The sequence below is a fragment of the Ambystoma mexicanum genome, chromosome 4p, assembly GCF_040938575.1.
Source record: "Ambystoma mexicanum isolate Mex_15411 chromosome 4p, UKY_AmexF1_1, whole genome shotgun sequence".
NCBI lineage: Eukaryota > Metazoa > Chordata > Amphibia > Caudata > Ambystomatidae > Ambystoma > Ambystoma mexicanum.
In genome coordinates this window covers 799,997,741-800,013,347 of record NC_090927.1, presented here as the reverse complement: position 1 = coordinate 800,013,347, position 15,607 = coordinate 799,997,741, and the positions used below count along the sequence as shown (strand labels likewise).

The 15,607-nt window shown below is 46.6% G+C and overlaps 1 protein-coding gene across 13 annotated transcripts in view; it reads left to right on the top strand.

The window, feature by feature from the left end:
• SNX14 (sorting nexin 14) overlaps nt 1-15,607 on the top strand; it is a 2,214,134-nt gene that overhangs the window by 38,015 nt on the left and 2,160,512 nt on the right. For all 13 annotated transcript variants that reach the window (XM_069606348.1, XM_069606351.1, XM_069606342.1 and 10 more), the window contains exon 2: nt 13,736-13,856. In XM_069606348.1, coding sequence (XP_069462449.1) covers nt 13,736-13,856 — 121 coding nt within the window. The remainder of the gene's footprint in view (nt 1-13,735; nt 13,857-15,607) is intronic.

The window sequence follows — 15,607 nt, the reverse complement described above, 5'->3', positions numbered from 1 at the left end:
CAACTACAACATTTTGTTATATGTCTATACATGCGCGGTAAGTGAGGTAGTAGTAAGGTTGGTGGAGCACGCAGGAACGACCCGCCAATGAGACTGGCGGCAGTGGCACATGGTGAGCTTGGACATACATATGGTGCATTTTCGTGCACCCCTTACATGAGCTCTCAATATGGTTGCATTTGTCTTCCTTTGCACTCTAGCAGCAGTTCATTTATGGTGCGGGACCGTGGGGTGCAGTCTTCTTGATAAAACATATAACACGAAAAACCCCCGGGACATTTTTACTATTTGCGAATAGCTACAGGGATGTGGGTGCTTCATCGGGTGGCTATTTGAGGAAGGATCACATCGAGGGAGACAGCCTCAAGGAGAGTATCAGGGCACCATTGGACAAGCCATGATATTCCCCTTCTTCTCTTGAGGATACCCATCCATACCCAATGCCTTAATGGCATATTGTTATACCTCCCCTCATCCACCTAGGAGGGTTTCTGAAGACTTTCTCATAAAAACACCTTCTCAGACTCTAATGTGAGAAACCTGAAGGTGTCTCACTTGCTAGTCCCCTGGGATCTGTCATCCAGGTGGCCAGGATACAGCCATCGCTATTGGATCCAGTTCCTGGGGGTAGACCAGTGTGGGAGGATCACCTGGATGGGGGTCCTCGGGGAGTGGAAGTGGGACGCCGACGGGTGAAACACAGTATCCCCCTTCTTATAACACCTTTTCCCCATTTTATGCCGTAGGATACTCAAACACTCTACCCACTCCCTTTTCCGACACAAACACTTTCGCACACCGAGAAAGACGACAAACACCAGAGCAGTTTTCCTGACATGTCCCAACCCAAGGATCTGGCAAATTCAGGCAACTGACCAGAATCACACACACACCTGATGGCTGTTTCTCTTCCCCCACAGAGATGAAAGGTGGAGGACGAGAGCACAATATGAGCAAGGCAGAACGCACAACAAGAGAGCTAACTCAGCACGGCAGTTCAAGAGGATGAGAAGGATGACGCGAATCGAGAGGGTGACCAGGAGAGAAGCAACCTTGCCCTTTCCGACCAAGGCCTGTGAAACCTTGGCAGAAGGAATTGTAAGGCTGCAAACAAGCCGGCGTGTGCTGCAGCAGATGTCAGCGGTACACTGATAACCAAGCCGGGGAGATATGCTTACCACCGTGGTACCAGCCTTGACTCCAGAGACAAAAAAAGCCAAGCAGTTCATCACAGCCGGTGAGTCAAGGGAAGAGCCGATAAGAAACCGTACTATGTTGAACAAAAGTAACAAACGGCTAATTGAAGAAATACCAAGAACTGTTAATGTAAAAGAGGAAAACCAGCTACGAAGGAGTCGGGTACCATGAGGGTGCTCACTTGGGGAAACTCTGGGCGATTACCTTTTTGTTGAAACTACCGTAACCAGAAGAAGGCAAGAAAGGGGTCAAAGTGGTCCTACACGGTCTAGTAAAATCCTCTATACAGTCGAAAGTCTTTGACCGACAGATGATTGAGAAGCTAAGGGAAGTGAATCCTGCATCGTAAGAACTGTTCAAGGAATTGTGTGATTGACAAAGTTGGTAAGAGTGAACCCGACGGAGGGATGTCCACAGTGAACTGTTTAAAAAGACATTAAGAGATGTGAATGACACAGATGAGATTGTGTTGAAAAGGTCATAGTGAACCCGACGGAGGGAAAGCAAGCATTCGAGAGGGGTCTGAGCCCGGAAGAGGGGGACTCAGGAGTGTTGAATGATCACCCCAAGTACAATCAAGAGGGAACTTTTGTTTATTATTTGGAACCCATCAGGCCCTCAGAAGCAGGAAACATATCTACTGAAGGTCCTGATACTGCAAAGAACTTTTTGGTGGGTCTGAGCCTGGAATAGGGGGATCCAGGGGTGAAAGGTCATCATCCAACGTGCCTACGAAAAAAGGAACTCTTTTGTTTATTATTTGGAGACGAGAGACTTTTTTGTAGAAAAGAGACTTAACCACCGAAGGTCCTGATAGCTGAGAGCGGAACTGTTGTCTTGTGCAGGGAAAGCTTGAGCGTGTGCTGTTCTCCGGAATCCCACCTTGTCCCATGCTCAAAACGTGGGGAAGGGAGACCCCTGGCTAACACATCCTGACTTATCATTTGTGAACACTTCTATCTTTCTTGTGAACTTTATCCGACACTCTTTGTTTGTATTTAGCGTAAGGATAGGCAATCATTTTATTTTTAGTATAGGCCCTTTTATTTGACAAGACGCCACTAGGACTGCCTTATTATTATTTGATGGTCGTAGCTTGCTCCCGTCTTAGATTTAGGTTTGGATTGGGCTTTTTTCCAACCCGCATATAAAGTTTATTAAACACCCTGAGGGAAGCTGAGGGACTGAGCCGGTGAGACCGAAGAAAACGTTAAACGGCTGCCACTGCCTTGCCGCGGGAGAAACCGAGCATGCCAGCAACAACCAGTGAGTCCACCCAAGGGGACCGGGGAAACCCTTGAACAGTGATCACTTGTGTCTGTCTTTACTGTTGCCACCATGAGTTCCTTACAGTACCTACAAGTCATCCAGAGCTGACCTGCCCTTTAAATATCACTGAAAACACTTACCCAGACTTTACATGCAATAGGAATGGACTTCCATTCCCATTACTGTAAGAATACTGGGACAAGGTAGATGAGCCAAATAAATTGAGCAACAAATGCCAAGAGCACAAGCTGTGCTCCAATTGTTGCATGCGCATCTGTGGCTGGGAAATATAAACGCCAGAAGCTGCTGACGTGCGCTGCTGGCAGGAGTAAGCTGCTCCTCTCGGTATGAACCAAGAGACCATGAGCCTGCAGCGTTCCTTGGAGCATACCGCTTCAAGGAAAGGGAAAGCTGACTGTGAGAGAGAACATGCGGGAACGCCAGAAGCTGACTCAGGGCTTGTGGACATGTGTAGGTGTTGAGAGGCAGCGATTGCCTGAAACGAAGCCTAATAGCGCAGCAGGAACCACAAGAGGCAGAGAAGCTGAGGGACTGAGGCGGCGAGACAGAAGAAAATGGCAAACGGCCGCAACTGCCTTGACACAGGAGAAACCGAGTATGCCAGCAAGAACCGGTGAGTCCACCCAAGGGGAGCGGGGACACCGGGGTGTATTGGCAGCCATTCCAAACCCGAATAACTGTTAATGAAGCAAATGAAGTACATGAAAGAAAAAGAGCAAGTGAGCATTTCGTTAAAATGGAATAAAAGTAACAGACTTTCAGGTTTGTGAGTGTATGCAGTGCACATATAAGAAAAGCCCTGGCAGGATAGTATACCAGGCCGATAAAATATCAGATAAAGCAAACATAAGCGAATATCAAGTTTGGAACTGTGTGCAGAGCCCAGATGAGAAAAGCCCTGCTAGGAGAGTACACTGGGGAAATGAAAGCTGCAAGGAAAAAATACATCTAAGGAAGTCCTGGCAGGAGAGCATACGAGGCAGTGGCAAGTATATTAATTTTAATAAATCCCTGACAGGAGAGTATACCAGGCAATTGCAAGTGTGTCCACATAAGAAATCCCTGGTAGGGAAGCGCACCAGCAAGGACAAGATGAACAGTGTATAAGAAATACATCACCTAGAGAGGTCCTGAGAAAGCTATATCTGGACTAGCAAAGGCTGTGCTTATCACCTGGCAGGAGAGTACATCAGATATCCTAACAAGATAAGTACAAAGAGCCAAGTTGCTTTGTGTACCAGTTCTGTTGTTGATCAAGAGAAACTAAAAAAACTGATATCTTTGAATATACAACAGAGTGAAAAGAAATACAGGAGAAGGGAACTTTATCCTTTTGGAACTTTTGTTTTGGAGTCTTGCATTTTTCCTTTTTGGACATTTATAAACCACTCAAGCCCTAAGACATTACCCTTTTCACCTTAGAGTTAATTTTGTTAGAATGCGATGGCCATTATAGTACTTTAAATACAGGACATTTTTTGCTTTGGACATTCTGACATTGACGGACCCTTAGTGTTGGTATTGGATAGGGAAGCACCTCTAGGAGCAGGGACAGAGAGGGATTTCCCCATCCCCTTTTATTTTAATGAACGTCTTTGACCAAACTCATTACTCCCTTGTGTTCGAGTCTCATTCCTGTCTCCTCACGCACGCCACACTGCATATTGTTGCTTGAATTATCTTTTTCGTTGCATGAGTGTATGTGGGGGTGAGTGTGTATGTTGTGTGTGGTCATGTGTTTTTTTTAATTTCTTTTTTCCCCCAATCAAACTTCTTTTTATTGCAAGTTTAATATGCAAACACAAGCGAGAGGGAAACCCTCCTCGTGGCTAGCCCATGCCACCAAACAAAAACAACATGAAAGCACAATCCATTGTCTTAATAAGATACACAGCAAGTCCTCTTTTCAGTGGGGGTTGGAGATCCAATAGTGTGAAATAGATGTCTGCGTTAAACGCTCGTCCCTGTTCACTCAATGGAACCCGCTGCCCTTGCCCACATCCAAAAACTCTAACAGGAGCGAGCCATAACAGCAAATATACAATTATCCATGCAAGTCACTACTTGTACTATTAATAGAACCACTCTCATGTGTAACATATCATGCACAGAACTGCAACCAGTTTCTGCATTAAAAAGGCACCCACTACCGTGGCAAGGATGGAAAATCATGCACTGCCTGTCTAGAAGATACCAGAAGCGAGCAGCGACTGCCTGTGTGCCCCGGCTCCAGCTCTGCACGCTAGTCCTGGCATCGGACTCCCTGCGCCTCAACCTCCGATGATCTCAACTCTGCCCCAGAGCCCAGGGACTTCCGGCACGCGCCATCAGCGCACCCACTGACCTCCTTCACTAGCCCGATTTCACAGCCCCACTGTCTCAATTGGGCCAAGAGTCACACAGCCCCTGCCTGGGAGTGCACAATAGTCCCCTGTATCCTGAGCTGAACTTTAGCCTACACAAGATGTGTCATGGCACGGCCTTCTCGCCTGATCAGGAGCTACACTGGAAGATGGCCATCTTTGATTGCTAAAACTGGCCTTTCAGTTGACCCACTAGTTGTATTTGAGATATGTTGACCTGGCCCATCATCTGAAGGATTATACCAGGAAATTAGTTACAATTGCTAGGTCGCAGAGCTGGAAGTCTCACTCCCCTGAAATCTGCCGACTGCTTTAAGAACTTTATCTGGATGTCCACGGTCTCACCGAGACATGGATTACGGCCAGATCTGTCACAATCAACGTTTCCTCTTTGAACCAAGAACCAACCGTCCAGGAGGTGGAGTAGCCCTGGTCTTTCCAGAGTGGATCCCTGATTCTGTCAAGGCTTACTCCTCCTTTGAATGCCTGGTCTGCAGGCTCTCTAGCTCTCCTGGCCTGTACCTTACTGTGGCCACCATCTACATGCCACCTGGTCAGGTCGCCCCCCCTCTTCCTCTCCGAGTGGGCTGACCTCTCCTCCTCCCTCCTTGCCTCAACCTCTCAACTTCTCCTCTGAGACCTCAAATCTACTTGGATGCCTCTAGTGACTCTCTTTCTATCCATCAATCTGACCCAACGCACTCTGCTGGTCACACCCTGGATGTTCATCTCCTCAGACATCCCCCTCTCTAACCCTCTAACCACTTTTCTCTCCTGGACTGGCCACTTTCTTCTCTCCTCTCGCCTGTCGCTCTCTGTCCCTCAGGTGAAGCCGACCCCCAGCACTGCCACCCTCCTTCTCGGTCATCTGGCTCATGAAGCTTGTATCAGTGGGGGCTTTTGCCGCTACTTTCTCTCCTCCTCCTTCACCTGCTGCTGACTCACTCTGACACAGCCCTCTCCAACTTGCATCTCTCAATCTCTAACACTCCCGATGTCCTTGTCCCTGTCATGAGGATCTGTCTGAAGCCCACATCCACGTATGATTCTTGGTTTGATTCCAACCTTGGCACCCTTAAATGCAAGTGGAGGGTGACTGACAGGAAGTGGGGGGTATCAGGCTCATCCCCTGAAAAACTGGACTACTGCCTGCTTCAAAGGCAATATAGACTCTGTCCTGTCCAAGAAGAGGGCTTACATCAAAGCCCACCTCTGTGGCCTTTAACTTGGCCAAACTTTTCAAAATCTGTAAGGATCTGGCTAATCCTGCTACAGTCTCCACCTCTCCTGTACCCTCCCAGGCCCTCTGCATGGCACTGGCTTCTCACTTCTCCACTAAAACTCAGGGCATCCTGTCCACTCTCTCTCCTCTTCCTTTCCCTCTACCACTCCTGGCCCCCCTCCGGCCATCTCTCTTTCTCCTTTCTCCTCCTTCCCTTTTGTCGACCCCCAACAATGTTTCTAGGCAAGTTCGATATATGAAAGTCTCATCAAAGCAGGTGCTCCCCTGCTCCTCCAGAATCATCAAGCACCACATCGACACCCTCCCTTCAGCTTGGCCGATTTCTGCAATCACTCTTTTGCCACTGGAACCTTCCTCGTCAAGAAGCCTTCTGCCGATCCTTCATCTCCAGCAAACTACCGCCCAATCTCTATCACACCTTTCCTGGGCAAACTCCTGGAAAAGCTGGCCATCTCCCAGCTTACTCTCCATACTGAATCTGTTGGTTGTCACCATGACCACCAGTCTGACTTTAGAGCAGCCAGAAGCACGGAAACTGATCTCCTGAACGCCCGTGAAGACCTGCACTCTAATCTCAACTCTATGTTACGCTCACCTGGCTCCCAAAGGGGCGTCGATCTGAACTGGACAGCTGCAGCCTCCACCAATGTGAAGCGTAGTGCCGAGATGACGGACTGGACTGGCCCACCTAGCTTTGTTTGTTTGGCCCGTAGGAATATTCTTCTGCAAATGGAGAAAGGGAATTAACCACCTGTGGAGTTGAGCGTTAACCCTCCCCCACTCCCGCTGTTCTCCCCACTGATCACCTTTGATGTCCCATCTTATAGTCTCACCTGATGGTTTGGAAAGATGAGCTCTCCATCCTGCATTGAGCGCAGGGGCGCGTTGATAACCAGTTGCTTCACTGGCTCGAAGGAATTGGTGAGTTCCAGAACAATATTGACTCTGAGATTCCCGGCAAGACGCCGTAAGTATGTAGTTCGTAAGAGTTCAAATGTCTGACTTTCACTCTTGTCCGATTCCTTGCAGGTTGCAGCTTGACCCTAGCGAAGAGTTCCTCGTGGCAACCGGTAATATTCAGGTAAGGATTTGTATTATCCAACACGGTTCGATAAAATAATGTCAATATGTAACCTGTTGCTTTCTCCCTTATTCAGGTGCTGAGAGAAAATAGGAAGTCTCGGAGAATAATGCCTCTGGCGGTAAAATCAGGTAAGTCTATTATGGTGAGGAGGTTTCCCCTTGTTTGTCCCTTTGTTTCACCTTGCTGTCGTTTTGTTTCCCCTTAGGGGCCGGGGTTCGGTGAGGATGCAGTGGAAGCTGTGCCGACCCGTGAAGAGGAATAGTACCCCCCTGGTAAAATCAGGTAAGTCTATGGGGGGTAACTAATATTGCCTCTGTGTATTCCCTTGGCTCACCTTGCTGTTCTTGTCTTCCCCCTTAGGTGCCGGAGTGCGGCGGAGCATGCAGAAGTATGCGGTGGAATGTGAAGATGCTGCGAAGGCCGGTGAGTTCAGCGCGACGCTGCTGCAGGCGAGGCGACACACATAAAATAACTTCTTTCTTCCAGCTCGAAGGCGCGATGGATCGGGAATTCAGGTAAGGATCAAAAGTATTGCTCTTGTTCTAACCTTTTCTCCTTCTCTCCCCTTTTTCTAGGAGCTCCGGACTCGAGGCGGGCGTGGCAGAAGACTGGATGCAGACTTGCAGGCACAGTGAGCGTTACGCTGCTGGATGTAGAATAACGCGAAGCGTGTGCTGCTCTTCGGGCGTGGTTTAAATAGTCTCCAAAGTAGTCCCAGGTAAGTATTCCTCCCCAGCCCCACCCGAGTAAAAAATAGTCCCTTAGGTAAAGTAGTCCCTTCCAAGCCTCCTTTGGCTTGGAGCTCTTGCAGCATGGTCTGCATCAGGTGAGTTTGCAGCATGGTCTGCATCAGGTAAGTTTTAATCTATGAGCGTGGCGCCTATGGCGCCAGGACTGACTCTCCATATGAGCCTGGCGCCATAGGTGCCAGGACTGCACCCAAATACCCCTAGCAGGGGTTGTTGGGTTTGCTTAGTATAACTTGATGCCTTCTTCCGGGGTTGCTGGACTTGGTCTAGGTCCGCGGGGGTAGGCATCATGACACTCTAGCCTTCCTTCTGTCCTCCTTCTCCTTGCCCTAGCATGGTTGACCTCCTTTCTCTCCAATCGACCCTCCCAGTTCCAACATGGGTCTTTTCTCCCTCCCACCTTTCTCTCTACTTGTGGTGCTCCCCGGGGCTCTAACCTCTCACCCTGGCTCTTCAACCATTACTTGGCTCCTCTGGCCCTCCGCGTCTCTACCTTCTGTTCTAACTTTGTGTTATGCGGATGACACTCAGCTCTCCTACCGGCTCCTCTCAGCCTCCTTTGATCTTTCGGTCATTCCTGATTGTTGATCCGCGATTCAGGAATGGTGTGCCTCCAACGATCTCTGCATTAATGCCAGTAAGACTGAGATCCTTCTCATTGGGAACCCTGCTCCTGCTTTCTCTCTTGCACTCTGGACACCCACCCTGGGCCCTCCACCCGCACCTTCCTGCGAGGCTATGAACCTTGGGGTCATCTTCGACTCCACCCTCTCCTTCTCTCTTCACATCTCGGCACTTAAGTCACACTACCAGCTGCACCTCCTCAGAGGTATTCTTCCTTTTCTACCTTTCCCCCAGAAGCTCACTGTCTCCAGAGCCCTGGTTCTCTCTAGGCTGGACTACTGCAACAACCTCTTTCTTAATCTGCCTGCCTCTACTCTTCACCCTTTGCAACAAATCCAGAACAGGACTGCAAGACTTTTCCTTGTCCTCAAGCCCAGGGATCATAGCTCTCCAGCCCTGGAATCTCTCCACTGGCTCCCGGTTGCTGCAAGGATCAAGTTCAAGACCCTCTGCATCGTCCACAATGCTTTCTGGGGCCGGGGACCATACTACATCCAACTCTCTTCCTTCGAGCTCTCCGCTCATCCACCTGCAATTCTCTAAGGGTCAGATGCTTCTCCAGGCAGAGAGCGGGGGGTAGCTCTGTCCTCGGCAGGGGCATCCCTCTGGAACAGCCTTCCTGCCTCTCTTAAACTTGAGCAGGACCACCGAAGGTTCCGGAAGCAACTCAAGACCTTCCTATTTTTTTTCTTTTTCTCCTTTTCTCCTCACCCCCATGCTGATGCTGCGGTCTGCTTTGCTAACTGGTTACCTGGCCGTCCACGGAACCTCACGGGGACCAGACTCCTGCACTACCTTCGACGAGTAGCTCCTTGCACAGTCTTCGGGCTTCCCACCCACTTAAGGACTGTATCTGCAACCCTACAGTCCCCTACCTCTCTGCACTTACGAGCCACTACCCTGGCAGCACTGACTGTGTTCTTGCCACTGCCCTCTCACCTCCCACTTGCCCCCCGCTCTCCGCACTGCTCCTCTTCCCTCCCTCTAGCACTTGCACGATCTGAATTACAGAAAGCCTAGTAAGATCATTTATTTTGCCCTCCATCCGTCTACCCTTCCTTGTCTTGTCGCACCTAGAAACACCTGCGTACAGGTGCGTTATAAATGACATATCATAATGGTGGTCGAGAATGTGCAATGCATTCACTATAAATGAGTTCGCTGCCTTGTGCGGGAACTCCCTATGGAAAGTCTGGTGTCCCTTCATTGAATTTGTAATAGCTAACGACTTTTCAAATGTGTACATCCAACCAACAGATTGGAGGTCCTTTTTCCTTGCATTCACGACACCAAGATTAAAATGTAACATTTGCAATTTCACTTGTATTCATTTGCACAGACAAGCCTTATTCTTTTATAAATATACAACTAGAGCTAGTCTTTGATGGCTGTTATGGTATACAAACTATGGACTTGCTATGATTTCTTTCAATGTGTACCATATCCATGTTGCCGTTTCTTCTTTGCGATTGTCAAACCACCACTGTAAACTTGTGAAATGTTGATCAATTGTTACCAAAAGATGAAGTGAAATGACATCAGTTAAAAGAACATTGTGGTAGGGGCTAAAAAAAAAAAAACTCAAAAAATATGCTATTCATGGTTCATAGAGAGAACATATCCCTGCCACCGCCATGCACCACTTGCAAAGCTGCCGCACATGAGATTGCAGCGGACCTAGATGTACCCACAGTTCCTTCAAGTCATAAGGAACAAAAACGGCAGAGGAAAAACAGTAGATTCTGTGATGAATCCTCACAGAATCCCATCCTAAAGTCTCCTCCCATGTGGCCAGGGGAAGGCAGCCTCTACCTGATCCTAACCCCTGGGCTGGTAGTAGTTGGTTGGATCACATGGGAGGAGAATGCCATCAAGGGAATGTGAGGACTCCCATCAGGGGAAACACAGTATTTATCTTCTTCTGAAGGTGAAGGTTCACTAATGCCTGAATATCTGATGGCTTGTTATAATAGTAAGGCTTCCTCTCCCAGATTTCCCAAGACATAAAGTATGCAAACCTCTATGGTAAAAAGGGAATTGAAATATGTAAAAGTCAGGATACTAATGCTACTTCTGATTGTTATAATTCTACAGTATGTATGAATTATGAAAGCAAGAAACAACCATTCATTTCTTTGAGAACTTCCTCAAAAGGTCTATCATATAAAGCATTAAACCAAAGTAAATTGAATAACCTAAAAGGCAATATGAGCACTCTGGACTTCAAGTCCCAAAATACCCTGGGTGCTGAGACCAGGAAGCGGGGCTTAGAGTTGCAGAATTGTGATGTGTGGTCTAGTAGTTGTAATCACCCACACCTGAGTGGGGACCTTTAAACATTTAAAGGCCCTTCAGGTGCGGGCCATTAGGAGAAAGCAGTGGAAGAAGCAGGAGGCAGAAGGAGCTGCTGGAGCCGCTGCTGCGTTGCAAGTGGGACGCCTCGTTGAGAAAGTACCACAGGGCAGGAAACCTGTATGCAGAGGACGCGAGCAGGATGTGACACTAAGAGGAGCTGTCCCATGGGGGAGAGACGCGCTCCTGGTCCTATATGCTGCTCCAGTGCCTGGCGTTCACCGGAGTGTGAGCAGAGCAGAATGGGCTCCAGTTAAAGGAGGCGCGAGCGACAGGAACCTTACCAGCGCTGTCAGACGCCTGTGCGAACTCGATTGAAGAAGAAACAGGAGCAGCGTGTCCAGTGGAGACGTGCAGAAAGACCGGTGAGTTAGCCTTCGTTAGGTGACTCCGGGGCACTCAGAAACAGACTGCTGGCTCCAGAGAAACCTTTTGAATGCCAAACTATTGAATTGAAGCAATTTGGGCGCAACCCTTATCCTAATAAAGTGAAAAAGAATATTGTAACCATTATTTTCAAAGCCAAAAGGGGATAATATTTACACCCGATGTAGAAGAATGTTGTAAACGGCATTGCCTTAGCCAAAGAAAGGCAATTAAAGAAAACCAAAGATGGCAGAATAGAATCCCTCATTGTGACCATTATCAAGGGGGGAGAGAAATATAATCCGCATTGCCTGGGACAAATGAATCGGTCTGAAATAATTTGGCAGTGTTTGCTGCATCCTTGTAGAAGAAGTTGCAAATGCATTGTGGTTGTTGGAAATCCAAAGCATTATCCATTAAACCAGTGATTTGACTTTCCCCATTGAGGATTGACGTGTGGAAAGGTTTGAAGCAAACCTCACCACCAAGTACTGATAGTAGTTGCAGGAGATTTTATCCTGGTAGGCAATGTGATAGAAGGTTGTGGTGGATAGAAAGTGGTACATCCATTGGTGTGCTTTGTTGAATTGTTGTGAAACCATCCTGACAAAACTGTTGTTTATAAAGAGGAAATGTGATATAATGAAGAGTGATTGGTCTTCACAGAAGAGAATCATTATATTGTGTACTGATTTGATGTATGAAGACAATGGGCCTCAACACGAGCTGGGCAGTATCCCAGCGGTATATCTGCCGGAATACCACCTAACGCAATTACCATTACTGCCACTTGGTCCGGCAGTATTACGGCCGGATTACAAGTGGCGATGGCCGTGTAAGTCACCATTTGTTTGGAGTCCATTGGACTCAATGGGGCATTTTTTATTCTGCTGCAGTAATTGTACCGAAAATGGGCAGAGTCAATGGATTTACCTCCAGCTCAGAACTGGAGGTGAGTCCAACAACTTTCCGCCCAACTCGCAGTTGGGCAGTGCGGTAATGTAGCGGTAATGCTATTACCGCTGCATTTGCACCACACCACCCAACTCGTGATGAGGCCCAAACACTTTTTCTTTTGGTTTGTCAGACGACCGATTGTGAACAATTAATACAGAGTTGTGTATTTTTTCCAGCACCTGGCTATGGGGAATTACTGGGGAATTACAACCCCGGGGGTCCCGGAAGCCAGGCGTTGGAAAAAGTTACTCCCCTATCAATGGGAATGGGGAAGACGGTAGCAACGGCACCATTCACCATACCGTCAAAGTCTGCGAGCGGGTGCCTTTCCCCCGCAAGGTCTGACATGGCGGGTGGGACGGCACCCGCCCGCAGAACTCGTAGTTTGCCGGTCTGGAAACGACGGTGCTGGCAAGCATCCCGGCACCATTGTTTCCGGACTGGCAAACTTGTAATGAGGCATTGTCTTGAAGAGCGAGAGATCCTACTTTCCAATTGCAGAGTTAAGGATGGAATGATAGGATTTATGTGTTATATTTGAAGCTGAACTTTGTTATTGAAAAGCATTTTCTTAATTTGAGACATTGATTTGAAACATCTGGAATTGATTCAGGGGATTAAATCCTGGTTACAAGAATTTGTGTTTATTTCTCTGTTTGAATATAACTGTTATTTTATCAAGTTTTGAACGGCCCAAAAAATTCCTGACCCCTCACATATCCCAGACTGGTAATGCTCACTGTACTCGTTAGATCCAAAAATAAAGCAAGTCCTGAATGGACCTCAACAACATTTTCAGGAGTCCATTTCCCACGTCAACAATGTGTTTTTTTTTTTAATGCTACAACTACAGCATCCCTTTAGTCAAAGATTTTTCACTGATGTATATTATAGTGCCACAGTCATGACACTATATTTAAGGTTACATGTGTCTTCTATAAGTGGATAGTACAGTGCGCGTTGAATAGAAAATGCAAAAAATCACAAAAGAGCTTAGCAGTGATGACTAGACACATATAAATATTACTATGCCAAAGCAGAAGGAAGGAGAGTAGGAACACAATAAAGTGGCTGTGTTGGTTTATACTTGAGATCTATATATTGCTGGCACGTATACTGTATGTTGGTAATGAATTGTTGCTTACCAAATGCTCTGCGAGCAACATATGCATTATCTGATGCTACAAGTCAAAATTGATTGCAGGAATGCCAAAGCTGGCAGCTTGCATTATACCTATGACAACATTCATAAGATTATTCACTTATGCAGAGAGTTTACGCTAGTTATTATTTTGTGCTCAGAGTTTGATAAGTATTAGGATATAGCTAAGTGCTTGCAATACTATTCTGTTCATATGGTTCATTGTCATATGATACTGTCATTTTAAATAACCTGTGGCCTTGATCAGCTTCTTCTAGTCCGTCTGTCCTAGCTCTTCGAGGCATAAGAACATCAGCCTGCCCTATTTATTAATGTTTTTGCGTATGTTGTTTTTTTCTGGTTTTCTAGGTACCTGCACATTTTGATGATTTTCTGGTCCTTTGTGGCTGGCGTTGTGACATTTTACTGTACGCTTGGACCAGATACCCTTTTACCAAATATTCTTTTCACGATTCAGTATAAACCCAAGGTAAATTTCTTTAATTTAACATGTATTGCTTTGCCGTTGATTTGCAGTTACTTGCCTGCCCCAAAGTGATTGTACTTGCTACTATTTCTGAATAGCTTCAATTGTTTTCTGTTTGATATAATATGGCATTTATGATATGATATGACATGATATGGCATTTATAACGGGCCTATACACAAGTGTTTCAAGGCGCGAAGAGGCAAGGGAGGGGGAACAGAGGGAAGACATACAACGATCCTACTAGGCCAGGTGTCATTCTGATCGCGCAAGTGCATGTCTTTTGTCTTATTTTATTTTCCTGCAGTACGCAGTAATTTGGAGATCAGTTGTTTAGTTTGACCCATTTTTTATACTAATCTTGAGAAGTGTGACTTGGAGAGTTTTTGAGAATATTTGACTTATTTAGGCAAGTTAAATCTGTATGAGGCTTAGAACTGTAGAACCGTTCAATGTTTTATTGAAATGTAAGGAGGTAGGTTGATATCTGTCAAAGAAATGAGTGTGTGGAAGTGCTGGTAGTTTCCCAGCTTCAGTACCTGCCTCAAATGATGCAGCTGTTTTTCTGGCAAACAAAAGGCCAGCCTGGCAAAACATTGAACATCCTTATGCTGGTTAACATAGGTCAGCAAATTAAACGCTTGCTCCACTGACATTCCTGTTCAGCATGCAGGACACATCACATGTTCTAATGCCGAGAAGGCCAACCAAACCCTTCATGCTTCAATAAAGTATGATCAAGTTGGGTAGTAATACAAACTATTATGTTTCATAGACTCATGAGAAATCCAGCATGGAACACTAAATAAAAATGGAATACATTCTGATTTGGGATTGCAAAAGAAAATCAAAGACTTTGGTGGTCACTGGCTATCCCCATCACCACAAAAGAGGTTTCAGCTTTCAAAGAAGGGATGGCATCCCAACAAATGTCTGCCCCAGTTATCGAAAAGGACAATCAATGACTGTTCGTTTTTTAGGACTGGCTAGAGAGAGTTTTTAGTTTTCTGGCCGAGCACTTCGAGCAATGATATGATATATTATTTATAACGTGCTTAATTCCCAGAGGTTTCTAAGCGCGGACCCGGGAATCGAACCTGTGTTGCTCTGTGTCATCTTGCTTCCAAGGCAAGCACGTTGCCGCTGCAGCTATCCTCCCGAGACAATATGTAGAGGGGCCCTGGTATCCATCATCTGCTCCGTGATATAGAAAGAGTGCATCATGGTGAAAGCTTTCTTATAGTTTTCACCATTATTGGTAATGCTAGTACCACTGCGACAGTTGCCAAAAGATGCCTTCTAGAGCTTATTTTGTTTCCATGCTGCTTGATGTATTGATGGGTTTTTTTCTCCAACTTTTGTGCTGCATTTGACAAGACTGGCACTAACTTACAAGATAGTATCCATATGTTTTCAGTTTCTATTCACTTGTATATAAAACATACAAATAAAAGACAATTGCAGCTCTGTGTCTATTGGGGGAGGGCGGGCTGTATGTTTTGAAGGCGATCGTCCCCCAAATAGCACGATCCTCCCCACAATGAGAGACAATAATGGACTCTCCCAGGATGGGAATGAGGCCAGGACAAAGTGCGGGTGAGCTTAAATGGGAGTTTATCAATCAGAATAGGGCATGCAAAGAACTCTGCAAACTTCGAGAGCGCTCTGTCTGACAATAGCAAAGACAGGCGTATATATTTACAGAATGTGTCTCAAGAACCTACATGCTATAGGGGGCACAAGTTCGTGGGGAT